The 15,750-nt window shown below is 46.6% G+C and overlaps 1 protein-coding gene across 3 annotated transcripts in view; it reads right to left on the minus strand.

Moving 5' to 3' along the window:
* Positions 1-15,750, minus strand: part of LOC124266222 (DNA repair protein RAD50-like) — a 132,378-nt gene that overhangs the window by 7,535 nt on the left and 109,093 nt on the right. For all 3 annotated transcript variants that reach the window (XM_046701032.1, XM_046701033.1, XM_046701034.1), the window contains exons 33-37: positions 13,479-13,626; positions 12,734-12,907; positions 5,448-5,573; positions 4,734-4,786; positions 1,743-1,828 (exon numbers count right to left, since the gene is read on the minus strand). In XM_046701032.1, coding sequence (XP_046556988.1) covers positions 1,743-1,828; positions 4,734-4,786; positions 5,448-5,573; positions 12,734-12,907; positions 13,479-13,626 — 587 coding nt within the window. The remainder of the gene's footprint in view (positions 1-1,742; positions 1,829-4,733; positions 4,787-5,447; positions 5,574-12,733; positions 12,908-13,478; positions 13,627-15,750) is intronic.

Genomic DNA, 15,750 nt, shown 5'->3' on the forward strand with positions numbered 1-15,750 from the left:
TCATTATTTCATGTATTTCATTTTTCCACAAAGAGTTGTGATTAAGTTTGGCACCTACCTACTTAACTGTGTCATTTTCCATCCCATCCCCTCCTAATTACTGATCAGCCCCTTTATTTGACCTTTCTTTGTGAATCTGTTCAACAAAATCTAATCAAAATCTTTCTTTATTCATCATACAAGGAGTAGTTAACATGGTGAATCTGCAATGGTTTTCACAAGGTTTGTGTACGTGTTAATCACCACTACCTCTGCTGAGATTTAACTACAGTTACTTTGCACATTAAAATATTTTTCAAATTTCACTCCAAAATTCCTGATAAATTAACCACCAACATTTTCACTTCTTTACTGGTCTGGTGGTAACTTGTCATGAAGAGTTGCATCCCTTTGTGATGGTCAGGATCTCTGACCCCTCCCCCTCACCATTTCCATGCCTTTTATGGTTTCCCTGCCCTTGTTCTCCATTCCTAATCACTTCTACAGTAGGTGTTCCACCAATCCCAAACCCTTACCTCAACAGGTGTTTCTTCACCACCACATTCTCTCCTATACAGGTGTTCCTCCAACCCCCGATCCTCACGCCTACAGGTGTTCCTCCACCATCCTCACCCCTACAAGTGTTCTTCCACCAACCCCAAACCCTTATCTCAATAGGTGGTCCTCCACCATCTCCATCCTCGCCTCTCCAGGTGTTCCTCCACCAACCCTAAACCCTTACCTAAACAGGTGTTCCTTCACCATCCTCTCCTCTACAGGTGTTCCTCCACTATTTAACCTCTCTCTCTCTCCCCCCCCCTCCCCAGTTCCTCCATGCACCCCCATTCTCACCCTAAAGGTGCTTGTTCCTCTGCAACCCTCACGTTTCTCGGTGCGTCATCCTCCACAGTCCCCTCCCCTCACCAGTTCCTCGGTGCTTGATCCTCCCCAATCCCCCACATCCTCACCGTTTCCTCGGTGCTTGATCCTCCACAGTCCCCACCCCTCACCAGTTCCTCGGTATGTGTTCCTCCCCAATCCCCCAACATCCTCACCGTTTCCTCGGCATGTTCCTCCACCACCACCTCACCGTTTCCCTCGGTACATGTTACTCCCCGGTACATCCCCCACATCCTCCTCACCGTTTCCTCGTGTAGTGTTCCTCCACCCCCTTGGTACATGTTACTCCCCAATCCCCCACATCCTCACCGTTTCCTCGGTACATGTTACTCCCCAATCCCCCACCGTTTCCTCGGAACATGTTCCTCCCAATCCCCCACCCCCTCACCGTTTCCTCGGTACATGTTACTCCCAAATCCCCCACATCCTCACCATTTCCTCTGTACATGTTCCTCCCCAATCCCCCCACCGTTTCCTCGGTACATGTTACTCCCAATCCCCCATATCCTCACCGTTTCCTCGATGCGTGTTCCTCCACAGTTCCCCACCCCTCACCGTTTCCTCGGTGCGTGATCCTCCCAATCCCCCACATCCTCACCGTTTCCTCCGATGCGTGTTCCTCCACAGTTCCCCACCCCTCACCGTTTCCTCGGTACATGTTACTCCCCAATCCCCCACATCCTCACTGTTTCCTCGATACGTGTTCCTTCACAGTTCCCCACCCCCTCACCGTTTCCTCGGTGCGTGATCCTCCCCAATCCCCCCACATCCTCACCGTTTCCTCGGTATGTGTTCCTCCACAGTTCCCCACCCACTCACCGTTTCCTTGGTACGTGTTCCTCCGCAGTTCCCCACCCACTCACCGTTTCCTCGGTACGTGTTCCTCCACAGTTCCCGGATGATTTTGTTGATCTCGTCCATCTTCTGGACATGGTAGTTCATGATGGCCCTGGAACACCATCATCAACCGACATAACTTAGATGGAGCTCATACAATAATAGTGAGTGAGTGAGTTTTAGCAATATTCCAGCAATATCACTGCAGGGGACACCAGAAATGGGCTTCACACATTGTACCCATGTGGGGAAATGAACCAGGGTCTTCGGCGTGACAAGTGAACGCATTAACCTCTAGGCTACCCCACCGACCCAAATGATCTATGTGCTGTGTGAAATATGCTAGAATATCGATCAGTGTGATTCTGACAGCCTTTTGAATAAATCCGACAGAACCTACAGAAGATTGCTTTAAGGCCAGACATATCAACATCAATATTTCATCCCAGGCAATATTGCTGCAATGAAATATCACCACAATACTGAGCAGACCATTGTGAAATAATAATAATAATAATAGTGAATTTGTTTAAGCGCCTAATGTCCTGCCAGTGCTGCTCAGTGGCGCTGTGCAGAGAAAGTGGAGAAACTAGTAGGTAGCTAGAAAGAGATGAGTTTTTAGTTGGCTCCTAAATGCTTTCAAGGAAGATACTAATCTCAGTTTAACTGGCAGAGAGTTCCACAAAGCTGGTGCAGCAGCACTGAATTTCTGTCTCCCATGGATGTTTTTGTAGCTGGCATTTTCAAGCTGCCTCTTTTCTCAGACCTCAAGACATGAGTTGGACGATAGATTTCGATGATGTCTTTGAGGTAATCTGGTGAATTGATGTCATAGAGGGTTGAGTAGGTGATACAAATTATTTTGTACTGTATTCTCCTCTTTACTGGGAGCCAGTGAAACGACCTCAGCACAGGGGTGATGTGTTCCTGACATTTTGTCCTGGATATGATCCTGGCAGCTCTGTTTTGTACAAGCTGGAGATGTTGGATTGCTGCTGCTCCTGACACAAGGGAGTTACAGTAGTCTAGGCGTGAGATGACGTATGACTGTAATAAAAGCTTGGTTGTCCAAATAGCGGCGGATTTTTCCTATTGGGCGGAGATGAAAGGTTGATGATCTTGCTGCTGTTAGGGCTTGTGATTCTGGTGACATTGAAGAACGGAAAACAACACCAAGATTCTTCACCTTGGGCACAGGGCAGATAGACTGATCTCCAACTGTGAGACTACACTCGCCTATTTTGCGAAGCTGCTGCCTAGTTCCAATAATCATGGACTCAGATTTGTCGTCGAGTTTCAGAAATTTGTTTGTCATCCATATCTTGATGTTAGCAATACAGCTCTCCATAACATCTTTTGCGTGTTCAACATTAGCTGGTATAATTCCTATGTGGAGTTGGTTATCATCTGCATAACCATGGAATTTTACGTTGTGACTTCGGATGATATTACCTATTGGAAGACTGTACAGTGAAAACAAAATCGAACCAATCACAGAGCCTTGTGGTACACAAAAGTGGGTTTCTCTGATGGATGAAGTCGCATTTTGGACCTTGATTCTCATTGTTCTATTTGACATGTAGGACTGGAACCATTGTAATGCCGTTCCTGTGATGCCAATAGTGTGCTCTAACCTCTGCTGTAGAATGGTGTGGTCAAAGGTGTCGAAAGCCGCTGAAAGGTCGAGGAGTACTAGCAGCACAACCTCTTGCTTGTCCATATGAGTCAATATGTCATCACTGGCGATAATCTCTCGCTGGTTAGGGGTGTGCTGCAAACAGCCCATCTCTTGCAAGCAATATACAGCAATTTGCCTTACAACGGAGAAGTAACTTTCAGTCGCTTTCAATCACTTTCTGAGGTTGCCTTGGATAAGTGATCAATTTGCTTGATCATAGCTTGCAAGGGGTGGTGGGATAGTCTTGTGGTTAGGGCATTTCCTCGTCATGCCGAGGACCCGGGTTCGCTTCCCCACATGGGTACAATGTGTGAAGCCTATTTCTGATGTCAACCACCGTGATATTGCTGGAATATTGCTAAAAGCAGCATAAAACTAAAACTCACTCAAGACACTGGTAATTACTATTTACAAACTGAATATGGAAGAATGATTTTGGATGATAAACAGAATCTCACCCTATGACATATATCAACCCTTGTCTTTAAATGTTCAAATCTCCTCCGCAAACCATGGATGTTAAAAGTTTTAGACATGTTTATGACATCAGGTTGCCATGGGAACCTTGACAACATGACCTTACAACACTGCATGCTCTCATGCTAATCACCAATATCACAGTAGGTCCTCTGACCTTTGGCCTTGTGTGGGTGGTAACACACACGCAGAATTAGTTTAGAGTTGTCTCCCCTGACAAAATGTCCCATCATTGATGATGACAAAGCCAGTTACAGTACAGAACAATTGGAAGGATGTGTGTTGCAACAATCACCAACTATAACAGTTGAACACTTGTCATAATGAAAACATCTGGTGTTCTGTGATGCCTTACGAGAGGTACATGAAAGTAATAAAAGACAAATGTTATGGATAAGGGACCGTTCATAACTTATGGCTAGGGGGGTGATGATGATTTTAAGAGGGGGTCACCCATTTTGTTCTGGCAAGGAAGGGGGGTCAGCAGTTTTGTACATAAAAATACAACATTATGCTTAAACAATATGGGAGGTCATTGATTTTGTACAAGATATGCAGGTGGGTTCACTTACTTAGTACATAATTTTTGGGAGGGGGAGGGGGGGGGTTCATTCACATTGTACATGCTTCTGAATATAAATCATAATCACCCCCTTGCCATAAATTATGAACGGTCCCTAACAACTTCTTTATTTGTTTCTCATGACGTTTCGGGTCTAGTTCTTGCCCCTTCTTCAGGTGGATAAAGAATTAGCCCAGAAACGTTGTGAGAAACAATAAAGATGTTATCTATAAAATTTGTCTTGTATTACAGCACCAACTTCTAATGCCTTTGAAGAATTACATGAAAGTTTCAACTTACTTGTCCATAGCTCTGTAGTACTTCTCCAGGTCACTGTTGGCCAGCTCAGTTGTCTGTAAATATAAATTGCTGAATCAGCAAACAGGGAACAGAGAATACAAGGGAACCACCATTTGCTTTCAGTGTGTGGAGGATTTACGTTTGAAATCGGCATTTTGTAATGTCTGTGAGTACATAAGGACTTAATTATCTGTAAAGTCTTGTTCCCTTTCATCTTGTTTTTTGTTATTTAAAATATGATATAATATTTGAAATTTGGGGTATGTGAAGAATAGGTGAAGTGAAATGGGGTTTAACGCCGTACTTTACAATATTTCGCTCATAAGACGATGTGTATGCATGTGTATCTGTGGCTGCTTGTACTAGCCCAGACTGAAGCTGGTTTTATAGCGCTAACCCACTGAAATACCATGCCGCAGTGAAGCATGAATACCCCACTCAGACACATTATACTGACTCCGAGCTGACATGTCCTTGTTGTACCAATTAATGCCAAGCGCCAGGTAGGGACCAACAAGTACCATATTATAACCCCTATTGGTATGACTAGTGATTGAACCCGCGACCTTCCGCTCTCCTGGCAGACGGTCTAACCACCACACCACGGAGGCGGTCTATGTGAAGAATAACACGGAAAGATCTACACTATAATTTCTTTCAGAAACATTATGTCTAAGTTCACTGTGGCTCGAAATACTTGGTAGTTGACCTTACCCTCATTTGGATCATCATGTCACGATACTTGGACCCAGCGTCCTTGAACATGTCGGTCTGCAACTCCTTCTTCGTGTTGCGGATCATGTTGTCCAGACCCTCCTGACGACCTTTGCAGATGTTGCGCTAACAGCAACATCAACAACAACAATAAACCATTATTCAGCCATAGAAATATATTTATTAGAGGACTAGATTGTAGCTGGTCCTGTTTGAACAAAAATAAATCAGTTCGTTTTGTCAGCTAGCTTATAGGCATAATATCGCATTTTCGACAATATTTTGGCCTATATTATAATTATATATTGGGGCATATCCACTTTAGCTTCCTCCTGATGCGCTAAAAGACTGTTATCCCTTATGACTTGTTTGAAATCATTAATTGAAAGTTCGAGGCGAACAGCTTCCAAACAGAAAACACTTGCCATATATGGAAGATTAACAGTTGCTCCGAAAAATGTTGCACTCGGTCTTGTCGGTGTTTGCCAAACTAATTTTAATCACAAGCTGTGCATATGTTTTTGCACCAGACATGAGCGTCATTTTGTCTAGGACTGAGAACTGTCTCTACAGGGTTTATGTAATATTCGTAAAGAGTGCCCCAAGGGACATAACTCTGTGGAGTTTGCTTGAAATAATGTTTGTCTGAGAGAGGGCACAAGAGTCAATTCAATGCAACATTCAAACTTTTTAATTAAATACTGTAACCTAAATACATCATTTTGGGGGGAATAAATTTTTTTTGTGTGTGTGTGTGTGTGTGTGTGTGTGTGTGTGTGTGTGTGTGTGTGTGTGTGTGTGTGTGTGTGTGTGTGTACACACATGTACTAGGGGGGTCCTCAATTTTGTACATAAAAATATTTTAAAGTTATGAGTAAAAAATATTGGAAGGGGGAGTAATTGAGTTTGTACATGACATGCAGGGGGGTCACTTACTTTGTACATGAATTTTAGGGGGGCAGTCACATTGTACATGCTTATCAATAAAAATCATCACCATAAAAATAACAATCGCCCTAGCCATAAATTGGAACTAACCTGTAGAGGTTTCAGATTCTTTGAATATATTCCTCCTTGGGGTACTTATAAGCATTTAAATGTCCATTTAAAATCCCTACGACAGTTGTAACAATATTTGAATAAAAATATTTACAAAACAAAAACTATGTTTTGTCTTGTGAGACCACCCTTACAGGTCCCTCCGGCCCCCTACAGCCGAGAGCAGATAACTCTAGACCATAACCTTGTACCTCACTTTCCATGCTGAACGACATCAGACAGAATGTGGGGAGGTGGGGGGGCGTACCCCAAGGAGGAATATATTCAAAGAATCTGAAACCTCTATAGGTTAGTTCGATTCTTTTTTATATATTTCTCCTTGGGGTACTTATAAGCATAAGACAGACTCCTAAAGACGGAGCTAAGGAGTGGCATTCTGTCTGCAGAAAACACCCCCGACAAGAAGTGGAATTTCCCAAGCTAAATATAGCAGAAAAAGCGCATTTACCCGGTCACGTGTCCACCATAGCCAATCAGGCGGGGGCATGAGCCTGGGTCAGGGTCGAACATATTATAATTTGCCCAGCGAAACCTCGCTAATGCAAACAAACGAGATAAACCCTCCCTCCCTACCGTAATCAATCGGAAGCGAAGATAAGGGGTCCCTCAATAAGCCGCCAGAAACAAAATACCGTAATATATATATCAAGCAAAGTTTCCAAGGTCAGTAAGTCTAGAGCAGAATGCAAAAGACATGGGAATAAAAAACATCACCACATAAAACCCATCACCAAGGGGATATGTAAACAAGATTTGTAAAACCCAACACCAGTGTTAAAAAATCGGCATATAATGGTTCACATAATAAAAACCTCGAAAGCTCAATCGGCTAGAGAGGTGGAACCATGCCAACAGACTGACCGAACCGAGCACGCTCACTGGAGAGTCTGTCAAGTTGGTAATGACGGACGAACGTACTCGGACGGCTCCAAATAGCTGCGGAGCAGATCTCCTCAATGGGCAGGGCTGCAGCGTGAGCTTTCGAAGTAGCAACTGCCCTAACCGAATGAGCTTTCAACCCTACAGGCGGGATACGCCCTGTTTGAGTATAGCTCATATGTATGGCAGAGACAAGCCACCGAGAAATGGTTGGCTTGGTCGCCGGAAGACAAGCCTGAACCCCGCCATAACAACAAAACAATTGGTTATCCTTACGGGTACCCCTTGTTCGTTTGATATAAGCTTTAAGTGTCTTACGGACATCTCAGACGTGAGCACGTCGTAGAGAGGTGCCAGGCAGGGAAGGCTGAGTGAAAGCTGGGAGCTCAATAGGCGCCATCACATGGAAGGGACTATCCTTCTTAGGACGGTAAGTATCAGGCAGCCGTATGCTTACTCTGTCTTTGTGAAAAACAGTAAGTGCGGGATCAGCCGACATTGCGTGAATATCGCCAACCCGCCTGCCTGAAGTCACTGCCACAAGAAATGCCGTCTTCCACGTCAACAGCTGGAGTGAAAGAGCTGACAGATTGTGAAACAGTGGACCGGACAGCCAATCAGGAACAATTGACAAGTCCCACGGGGGACTAATCCGCCGGACAACCGGACGGATTCTGTCCACGCCTCCTTAAAAGCGCTGTACAAGAGGGTGTTGCCCCAAGAGAGCACCGTCAACAGGAATATGAAACGCAGAAATAGCCGTAGAATATCCTCGAAATAGCCGTAGAATATCCTTGAACAGTTGAAGCCGCTAGACCGGCGTCCAACCGAGACTGGATGAATTCTAAAACAGAGACTAAATCTGTAGAAAAGGGATCAAGAATCCCCCTGTTGACACACCAGCGCGAATAACAGGCCCATCTATCCTCATATTGAACGTTTGTCGAATCCCTCCGCGAAGCCAGAATTGTGTCTGCAACTGGTGCAGGAATTCCGCTCGCACGGAGGCGATCCCTGACAGCGGCCAAGCCACCCACTGAATCCTGGGATTCGGGTGGGGCGCTCCGTTCTTGGATAGGAGCTGCGGTCGAAAAGGTAATACAACAGGAGGCTGAGCCAGAATCCTGAGAATTACCGGAAACCAACTTTGTGCCGACCAAAGGGGTGCCAGAAGCACAAGTAGCCGAGCTGGTTGTGCGGTCAGCTGCGACAGGACCCTGGAAATCAGTGGTATCGTCTGTCCAATCGAGCTGAAAGGCGTCGTTAGCTAGCGCTCTCGAATCTAGAATCCGAGAGCAAAACACAGGAATCTGGTTCGTCACCCCAGACGCAAACAGATCCACCTGGAACGACCCGAACAACTGGGAGATAATCCCAAATATCTCCCTGTCGAGCATCCACTCGTGTGGGGCTAGTATGCCGTGAGAGTGCATCTGCACGGACGTTGTCTACCACCGGGAGATAAACAGGCAAAACCCGAATATTGAACTGTTCACACCACAGTAGAAACTGCCACGCCTCCTGAAGGAGCGACGGAGACACTGTGCCGCCTTGCTTGAGAATGTAAGACATGGCCGTTTGATTGTCCATTTCTAGACGAACCACACGGCCCTGAACAAACACCCGACTGCTTTCAGTTCTAACACATTGATGTGTAGGCTGACTTCCCGCTCCGACCAGAGACCGGAGACTGAGTGCTCGCCCAGGACCCCGCCCCATCCTGTGGGGGAGGCGTCCGTCTGAACTGAGAGGGAAGGTGTCGTGATGTCTGGGGGGATCCCCCTGGACAAATTCCAGATGTCCGTCCACCACTGCAAGTGAGGAATTAACCACTCGGGCGTCGTGACAATAATCTCGTAGCTCTGCGAGTGGGACCACAGCTGAGCTAACGCTTGCTGAACTGGTCGCATCCTCAGACGCACACGCCAAACCACGTCCACTGTCGCCGCCATGTTGCCTAGCGACCGAAGCCATGTTTGGGCCGACGCATGTAACACAGTCCTCTGGACTTTGACGATACGGTCCGGAGCAAGGGAAACAATCCCTAGCTCCGTGTTGAATCTGGCCCCCAAGAATATCAGATCCTGCGTCGGAACGAGGTCTGATTTCTTGAGGTTGATAATCCAGCCCAGTGACACCAGAGTATCCATCACGCACAGTGTGGAGGCTCTGCTTAACTGAGGACCTAAGGCCCTGAGAAGTCAATCGTCTAGGTACGGATGACAACACCTGCCCTGAAACCTGGCTAACTGAGATGGGATTAGCATAAGTTTGGTGAACACCCTTGGCGCCGTGGAGATGCTGAAGGGGAGCACACGAAACTGGTAGCACGTCCCGTCGAAGGAGAACCGGAGGTACTTCTTGAACTCGGGGTGCATTGGAACATGGAGGTATGTGTCTTTGAGATCGATTGACGTAAGCCAATCGCGTCTCGACGGAGGAGATCACTGACCTGAGTGTCTCCATCCTGAAAGACGGCACCTCCAGTAACTTGTTCAGCCCTCTGAGATTCAGAATGGGTCTGAACCTTCCGTCCTTTTTGGTCACTAGGAAGTAGGTGGAGTAACACCCCTCTCCATGCTGACCCACTGGAACCACCTCGATGGCTGCCTTGTTCAGTAAGGACTGAACCTCGGCACAGAGCACGTCCGCCTTGTCTCGGGAAGTCGGCACATCAGTGTGCCGAACCCCGGAGAAGGACGGAGGATCTCGCCTCCACTGTGGCAAATGGCCATCCCTGAGTGTGGACAAGACCCAGGGATTTGTGGTGGCTTCCTCCCACTCCCGAAGGAATAGGGACAACCGGCCGCCGACAGGGACATTTGGCATGAGGCAGTGCACCCCCACAGTCGGCAAGTCTCCGCTTGCAGGAGTGGGGGGCAATAAGGGCTCTGGGGAAGGAATCAGCCGGGGCTGGCTTCCCCCTGCCCTGAAAAGGCTGCTGTGACTGAGCAGGCCTGCCCTTGCCTCTTGTGCGCTTGCTCCGCTTGGGCTGCAAAGGGGCAGTCTACTTTGCAGATTCCTTCGCCGGGGCAGAAGGATAAGCGGAAGCGAGCGGGGAAGGCCGTTGGCGAGGAACGGAGGGCTGCTCCAACAAAGGCTTAGAGTCTTTGAAGGTAGACACGGCCTCTGTGGCCTCCCGTACAACCTGTACTGCCCCAGGGAACAGGGAGGACCCCATGGTATAAGGCAAAGACAGGAGCGCCTGTTGCGTAGCCGGTGAATACTGCGCCACGGACAACCACAGGCGGCGCAAGCCAATAATGGCACCCATCATCTGGCTGGCACAGCACCGAATGCTATCCCGAGCCAGATGAGAGTGGACACCCGTTAGCTGCGGCGCTGACGAATGTCGGCGCCACAAGCACTTTGATCCACCAGCTGTCCCTGCAGAGCAGTCAGGTAGGCTGAGTGGACAGCCACTTTTAATTGCTGGGCTGCCCACCGGTAGCACTCCTCAAATGACCGATACGCAGACCTAGCGACCCGGCTAGGCGCGAAAGCCTCCCCCGGGAGCCGAAACTCCTCGGCCGCCGTACTCTCATACTTCTGAGAGACTGCCGAGGATACACCAGAGGCTGAACAAGAAAGACTCAAAAGGTCGAGAGGCGCCAGAGGGAATGAGTCGCCCTGCCGGGTGGAACCCACGCCAGGTCGCCGAGGCGCCCAGGTTTCCCGGGCGACAGGTTCGCCGCGACACGTTTCCCGGGCAACCCAGACTGGCTGCCAGGCGCCGAGGTATCACCGAGCTGGTCGGCGCCTAGGCGCCTGCCAGTCAGGGCACCAGGCGGAGACAGGCGTAACCCTGCATCGCCGGCGCCAGACGCGCTATCCCCGCGGCCTAAGCCGGGATCAAGCTGCCCGGGGGGAGGTGCGTTCTCCGTACGGAACCCAGCCAATGCTGTATCGATCAGGGATTTCACCGACGACATCTGTTCCTGGAAAAGAGCAGTTCATGAGGCAACAGGGACAATGGGTGCCGATACAACAGGGGATGTGTTGGAAACAGATACAGGGGCAGGTTGAGATACAGAAGGAGCATTAGTTTTTTCAGACGAAGCCTCCTTGGTAACTTTAGCCCTTTTGGGAGCCGGTTCCGTACGGGAAGCGGCTCCCGCAGACCCCTTTTTTTTAGTGTGTGAAAGTTTGGACGGGAGATCCTGAGCCCAGATATCGACCCCGCCCGAAGCAGGTTGCTGTAGAACAGCTTGTCCACCCGCCTGTCCACCCTTGTCCACAGCTTGTCTACCCTCTTCTTCATGATCAGTCTGCATGAGACATCTAAAACATACCTCGTGCGTATCCCTCACGGGAATGGCAGCGAGGCACGAAGTACAGGATTTAAACTGCATCAAGTAAAAAACCTGTGCAGCAATCTACCCCATACATACATACATATATGAAAAAACATGCATGGGCGACACAACTAATGTGACAAACGTAGCATACAGTTGACAATAACAAGCAATACGCACTGCAACATAACTAACAATTACGACTTTTAGCGTAAGATAGAAAATGCCAGCAGCGGAAACAACGCCCTACATGTAATAACACATAAATAAAAATTACTATAACCACACGTAACATTGAAAAAACACATGGGAAGCCAATGAACAGTGAGGAAGCTAGCAAAGGGACCTCTCCATGCATCTTGACACGCAGAGACTCGGCGAAATCGGGGCTAGAGGTACCAAGTTACAACCAGAAATTATGAATGAAAAGTTCAGAACAAGTCTCCAAATCGCCAATGCAGGGAAAAAAGAGAACCATACATACAGTAGCTGTTTCTGAGACACTCATATTCGTGTTGGGAAATTAAAACTTCTTGGAAGTGGACCCACGTCTTGCCAGTAAACGACAGCATGGAAAGTGAGGTACGAGGTTACGGTCTAGAGTTACCTGCTCTTGGCTGTAGGGGGCCGGAGGGACCTGTAAGGGTGGTCTCACAAGACAAAACGTAGTTTTTGTTTTGTAAATATTTTTATTCAAATATTGTTACAACTGTCGTAGGGATTTTAAATGGACATTTAAATGCTTATAAGTACCCCAAGGAGGAATATATAAAAAAGAATATGAATGGTCCCTTAGTCTTCGATTTGCAGACTAGTATGAATTTCCAAGGCATATTATTAGTTGCCATAGCAGCTATATTGAAAATCAGATCTGAACCATGGCAGTGGTGGGATTAGGTATGTGCAATTTTCAGCTCCATTGCTCCATGCTCATGACAGAAAATACACAACTGATAAAATTGGAATACTTGACCTTCACTTCCAAGGAAGGATGTGTGTTAAACACAAGTATGTGTTATGCTCAAGAACAGAAATATATCACTTGTGTCCTACCTCTTTCTGCATCTCATCTGCCTTCTGCAGCAACTTCCTCCTCTCTCTCTCCAGGTTGGCAGTGTCAAAGTCTCCCATCTGGTCTTGCAGGACGCCGATCTCACGCTCCAGACGGCCCACCTCCTTCTGCTTCTGCCGTAGCTGAAGGTTGTCCATCAACTCCCGCTCTCGGATCTGAGAAGAAGGAATATTTATCCTGCACTTGCTGCAGCCGATTTGTTTATCAGGTCAATTCTTCACCAAGTCTGCACTTGGACTCTCTTAAGACCTACCACCAGAGTATCACCTCAAGAACACGCTGTGGGAAACGATGACATGTTTTGCAGTACAACAGAAACAACTCTGCTGAGAGAGAAAAGGGAATGAAGAAGGTGTATGCTAAACTCGAGGACAAACATTACCTAAAAGGCTCCAGGGATTCAGTAAAATTAATCTTGACTCCATTCTGATGTGAGAAGCTGTATAACTTCTGCACAGAGTTTACCTGACGTCAGGTCATACAACTTCTGTACAGAGTTCGCCTGATGTCAGGTCATACAACTTCTGTACAGAGTTCGCCTGATGTCAGGTCATACAACTTCTGTACAGAGTTCGCCTGATGTCAGGTCATACAACTTCTGTACAGAGTTCGCCTGATGTCGGGTCATACAACTTCTGTACAGAGTTCACCTGACGTCAGGTCATACAACCTTTGTACTTAACTGACCTGATGCGAGAAGCTGTATGACGTCTGTACTGAACTCACCTGCTGAGTGGCCAGGTCCTTGCTGAGCTTGTTGACATTCTCCGTGATCTCCTCACGCTCCTGGTTCACACTTGTCTCCTTCGTAGTGATGGTCGACATCCGTTCCTGACGCTCTTCTAGTCTGTCTGCCTTCATAGACTGGTTGTACCTGAAGACACAGGAGAAACAATAAACTTGTCTCTCTGACCACGCTGCCTCCCACGCTGTATTCACTCTCTCCTGTCTGTAGGTACTGTACACATAGCAGTTACAAGTACTAACAGTACGGAGATACAGAATTGCATCCTGATTCAAGGCCCATGATATCATTCTTCCATTTGCCAATCCTTGTAACATACAATACAATACAATACAATACAATACAACCCATGAAGATTCTGGTTAGAACTGATCTTCAGTAACCCATGCTTGTTGTAAGAGGTGACTAATGGGATCGGATGGTCAGGCTCTCTTACTTGGTTGACACATGTCATTGTATCACAAATCCTCAGATCAACGCTCATGCTGATCACCGGATTGTCTGGTCCAGACTCAATTATTTACAGACTGCCGCCATATAGCTGGAATATTGGTGAGTGCGGCATAATAGAAGGAGGGAATCCTTATACATCTATATAACTAACACCTCTAGAGTGAGTGAGTTTGGATTTACGCCGCACTCAGCAATATTCCAGCTATATGGCGGCAACACCTCTAGATGTAAGGATAAAATCCTTATACACACTTATAACTAACACCTCTAAAAGAAAGGGAGATGAGGTGAGGTGAAATGGGGTTTAACGTCATGCTTGAGAATATTTCGCTCATAAGACGACATGCATGCATGTGTAAGTGTATGTGCGGCTGCTTGTACTAGCCCAGACTTAAGCTGGTTTTATAGTGCTAGCCCACTGAGATACCATGCCGCAGTGAAGCATGAATACCCCACTCAGACACATTATACTGACTTCGAGCCGACCAGTCCTTGTTGTACCCTGTGATGCCGAGCGCCATGCAGGGACCAACAAGTACCATAATTTAACGTCTTTTGGTATGACGCGGATGGGGATCGAACGCTCTAACCACTACACCATGGAGGCGGACGCTCTAACCACTACACCACGGAGGCGGTCGGAAAAAAGGAGAGAATCCTAATACACTTATATAACTAATACCTCTAGAAGTAAGGAGAGAATCCTTATACCCTTATATAACTGTACCACTTCTAGAAGTAAGGAGAGAATCCTAATACACCTATATAAGTGTACCACCTCTAGAAGTAAAGAGAGTATAGTTATACACCTATATAAGTGTACCACCTCTAGAAGTAAGGAGAGAATCCTTATACACCTATATAAGTGTACCACCTCTAGAAGTAAAGAGAGAATCGTTATACACCTATATAAGTGTACCACCTCTAGAAGTACGGAGAGAATCCTTATACACCTATATAAGTGTACCACCTCTAGAAGTAAGGAGAGAATCCTTATACACCTATATAAGTGTACCACCTCTAGAAGTAAAGAGAGAATCCTTATACACCTATATAAGTGTACCACCTCTAGAAGTAAGGAGAGAATCCTTATACACCTATATAAGTGTACCACCTCTAGAAGTAAGGAGAGAATCCTTATACACCTATGTAAGTGTACCACCTCTAGAAGGAGAGAATCCTAATACCCCTATATAACTGTACCACCTCTAGAAGTTAGGAGAGAATCCTTATACACCTATATAAGTGTACCACCTCTAGAAGTAAGGAGAGAATCCTAATACCCCTATATAAGTGTACCACCTCTAGAAGTAAGGAGAAAATCCTTATACACCTATATAAGTGTACCACCTCTAGAAGTAAGGAGAGAATCCTTATACCCCTATATAACTGTACCACCTCTAGAAGTAAGGAGAGAATCCTAATACCCCTATATAAGTGTATCACCTCTAGAAGTAAGGAGAAAATCCTTATACACCTATATAAGTGTACCACCTCTAGAAGTAAGGAGAGAATCCTAATACACCTATATAAGTGTACCACCTCTAGAAGTAAGGAGAGAATCCTAATACCCCTATATAACTGTAGCACCTCTAGAAGTAAGGAGATAATCCTAATACCCCTATATAACTGTACTACCTCTAGAAGTAAGGAGAGAATCCTTATACACCTATACAAGTGTACCATCTCTAGAAGTAAGGAGAGAATCCTTATACACCTATATAAGTGTACCACCTCTAGAAGTAAGGAGAGAATCCTAATACCCATATATAACTGTACCACCTCTAGAAGTAAGGAGAG

This window comes from Haliotis rubra, unplaced genomic scaffold (assembly GCF_003918875.1).
Source record: "Haliotis rubra isolate DU_JTF1 unplaced genomic scaffold, ASM391887v1 Scf124, whole genome shotgun sequence".
NCBI classification, from domain to species: Eukaryota; Metazoa; Mollusca; class Gastropoda; order Lepetellida; family Haliotidae; genus Haliotis; species Haliotis rubra.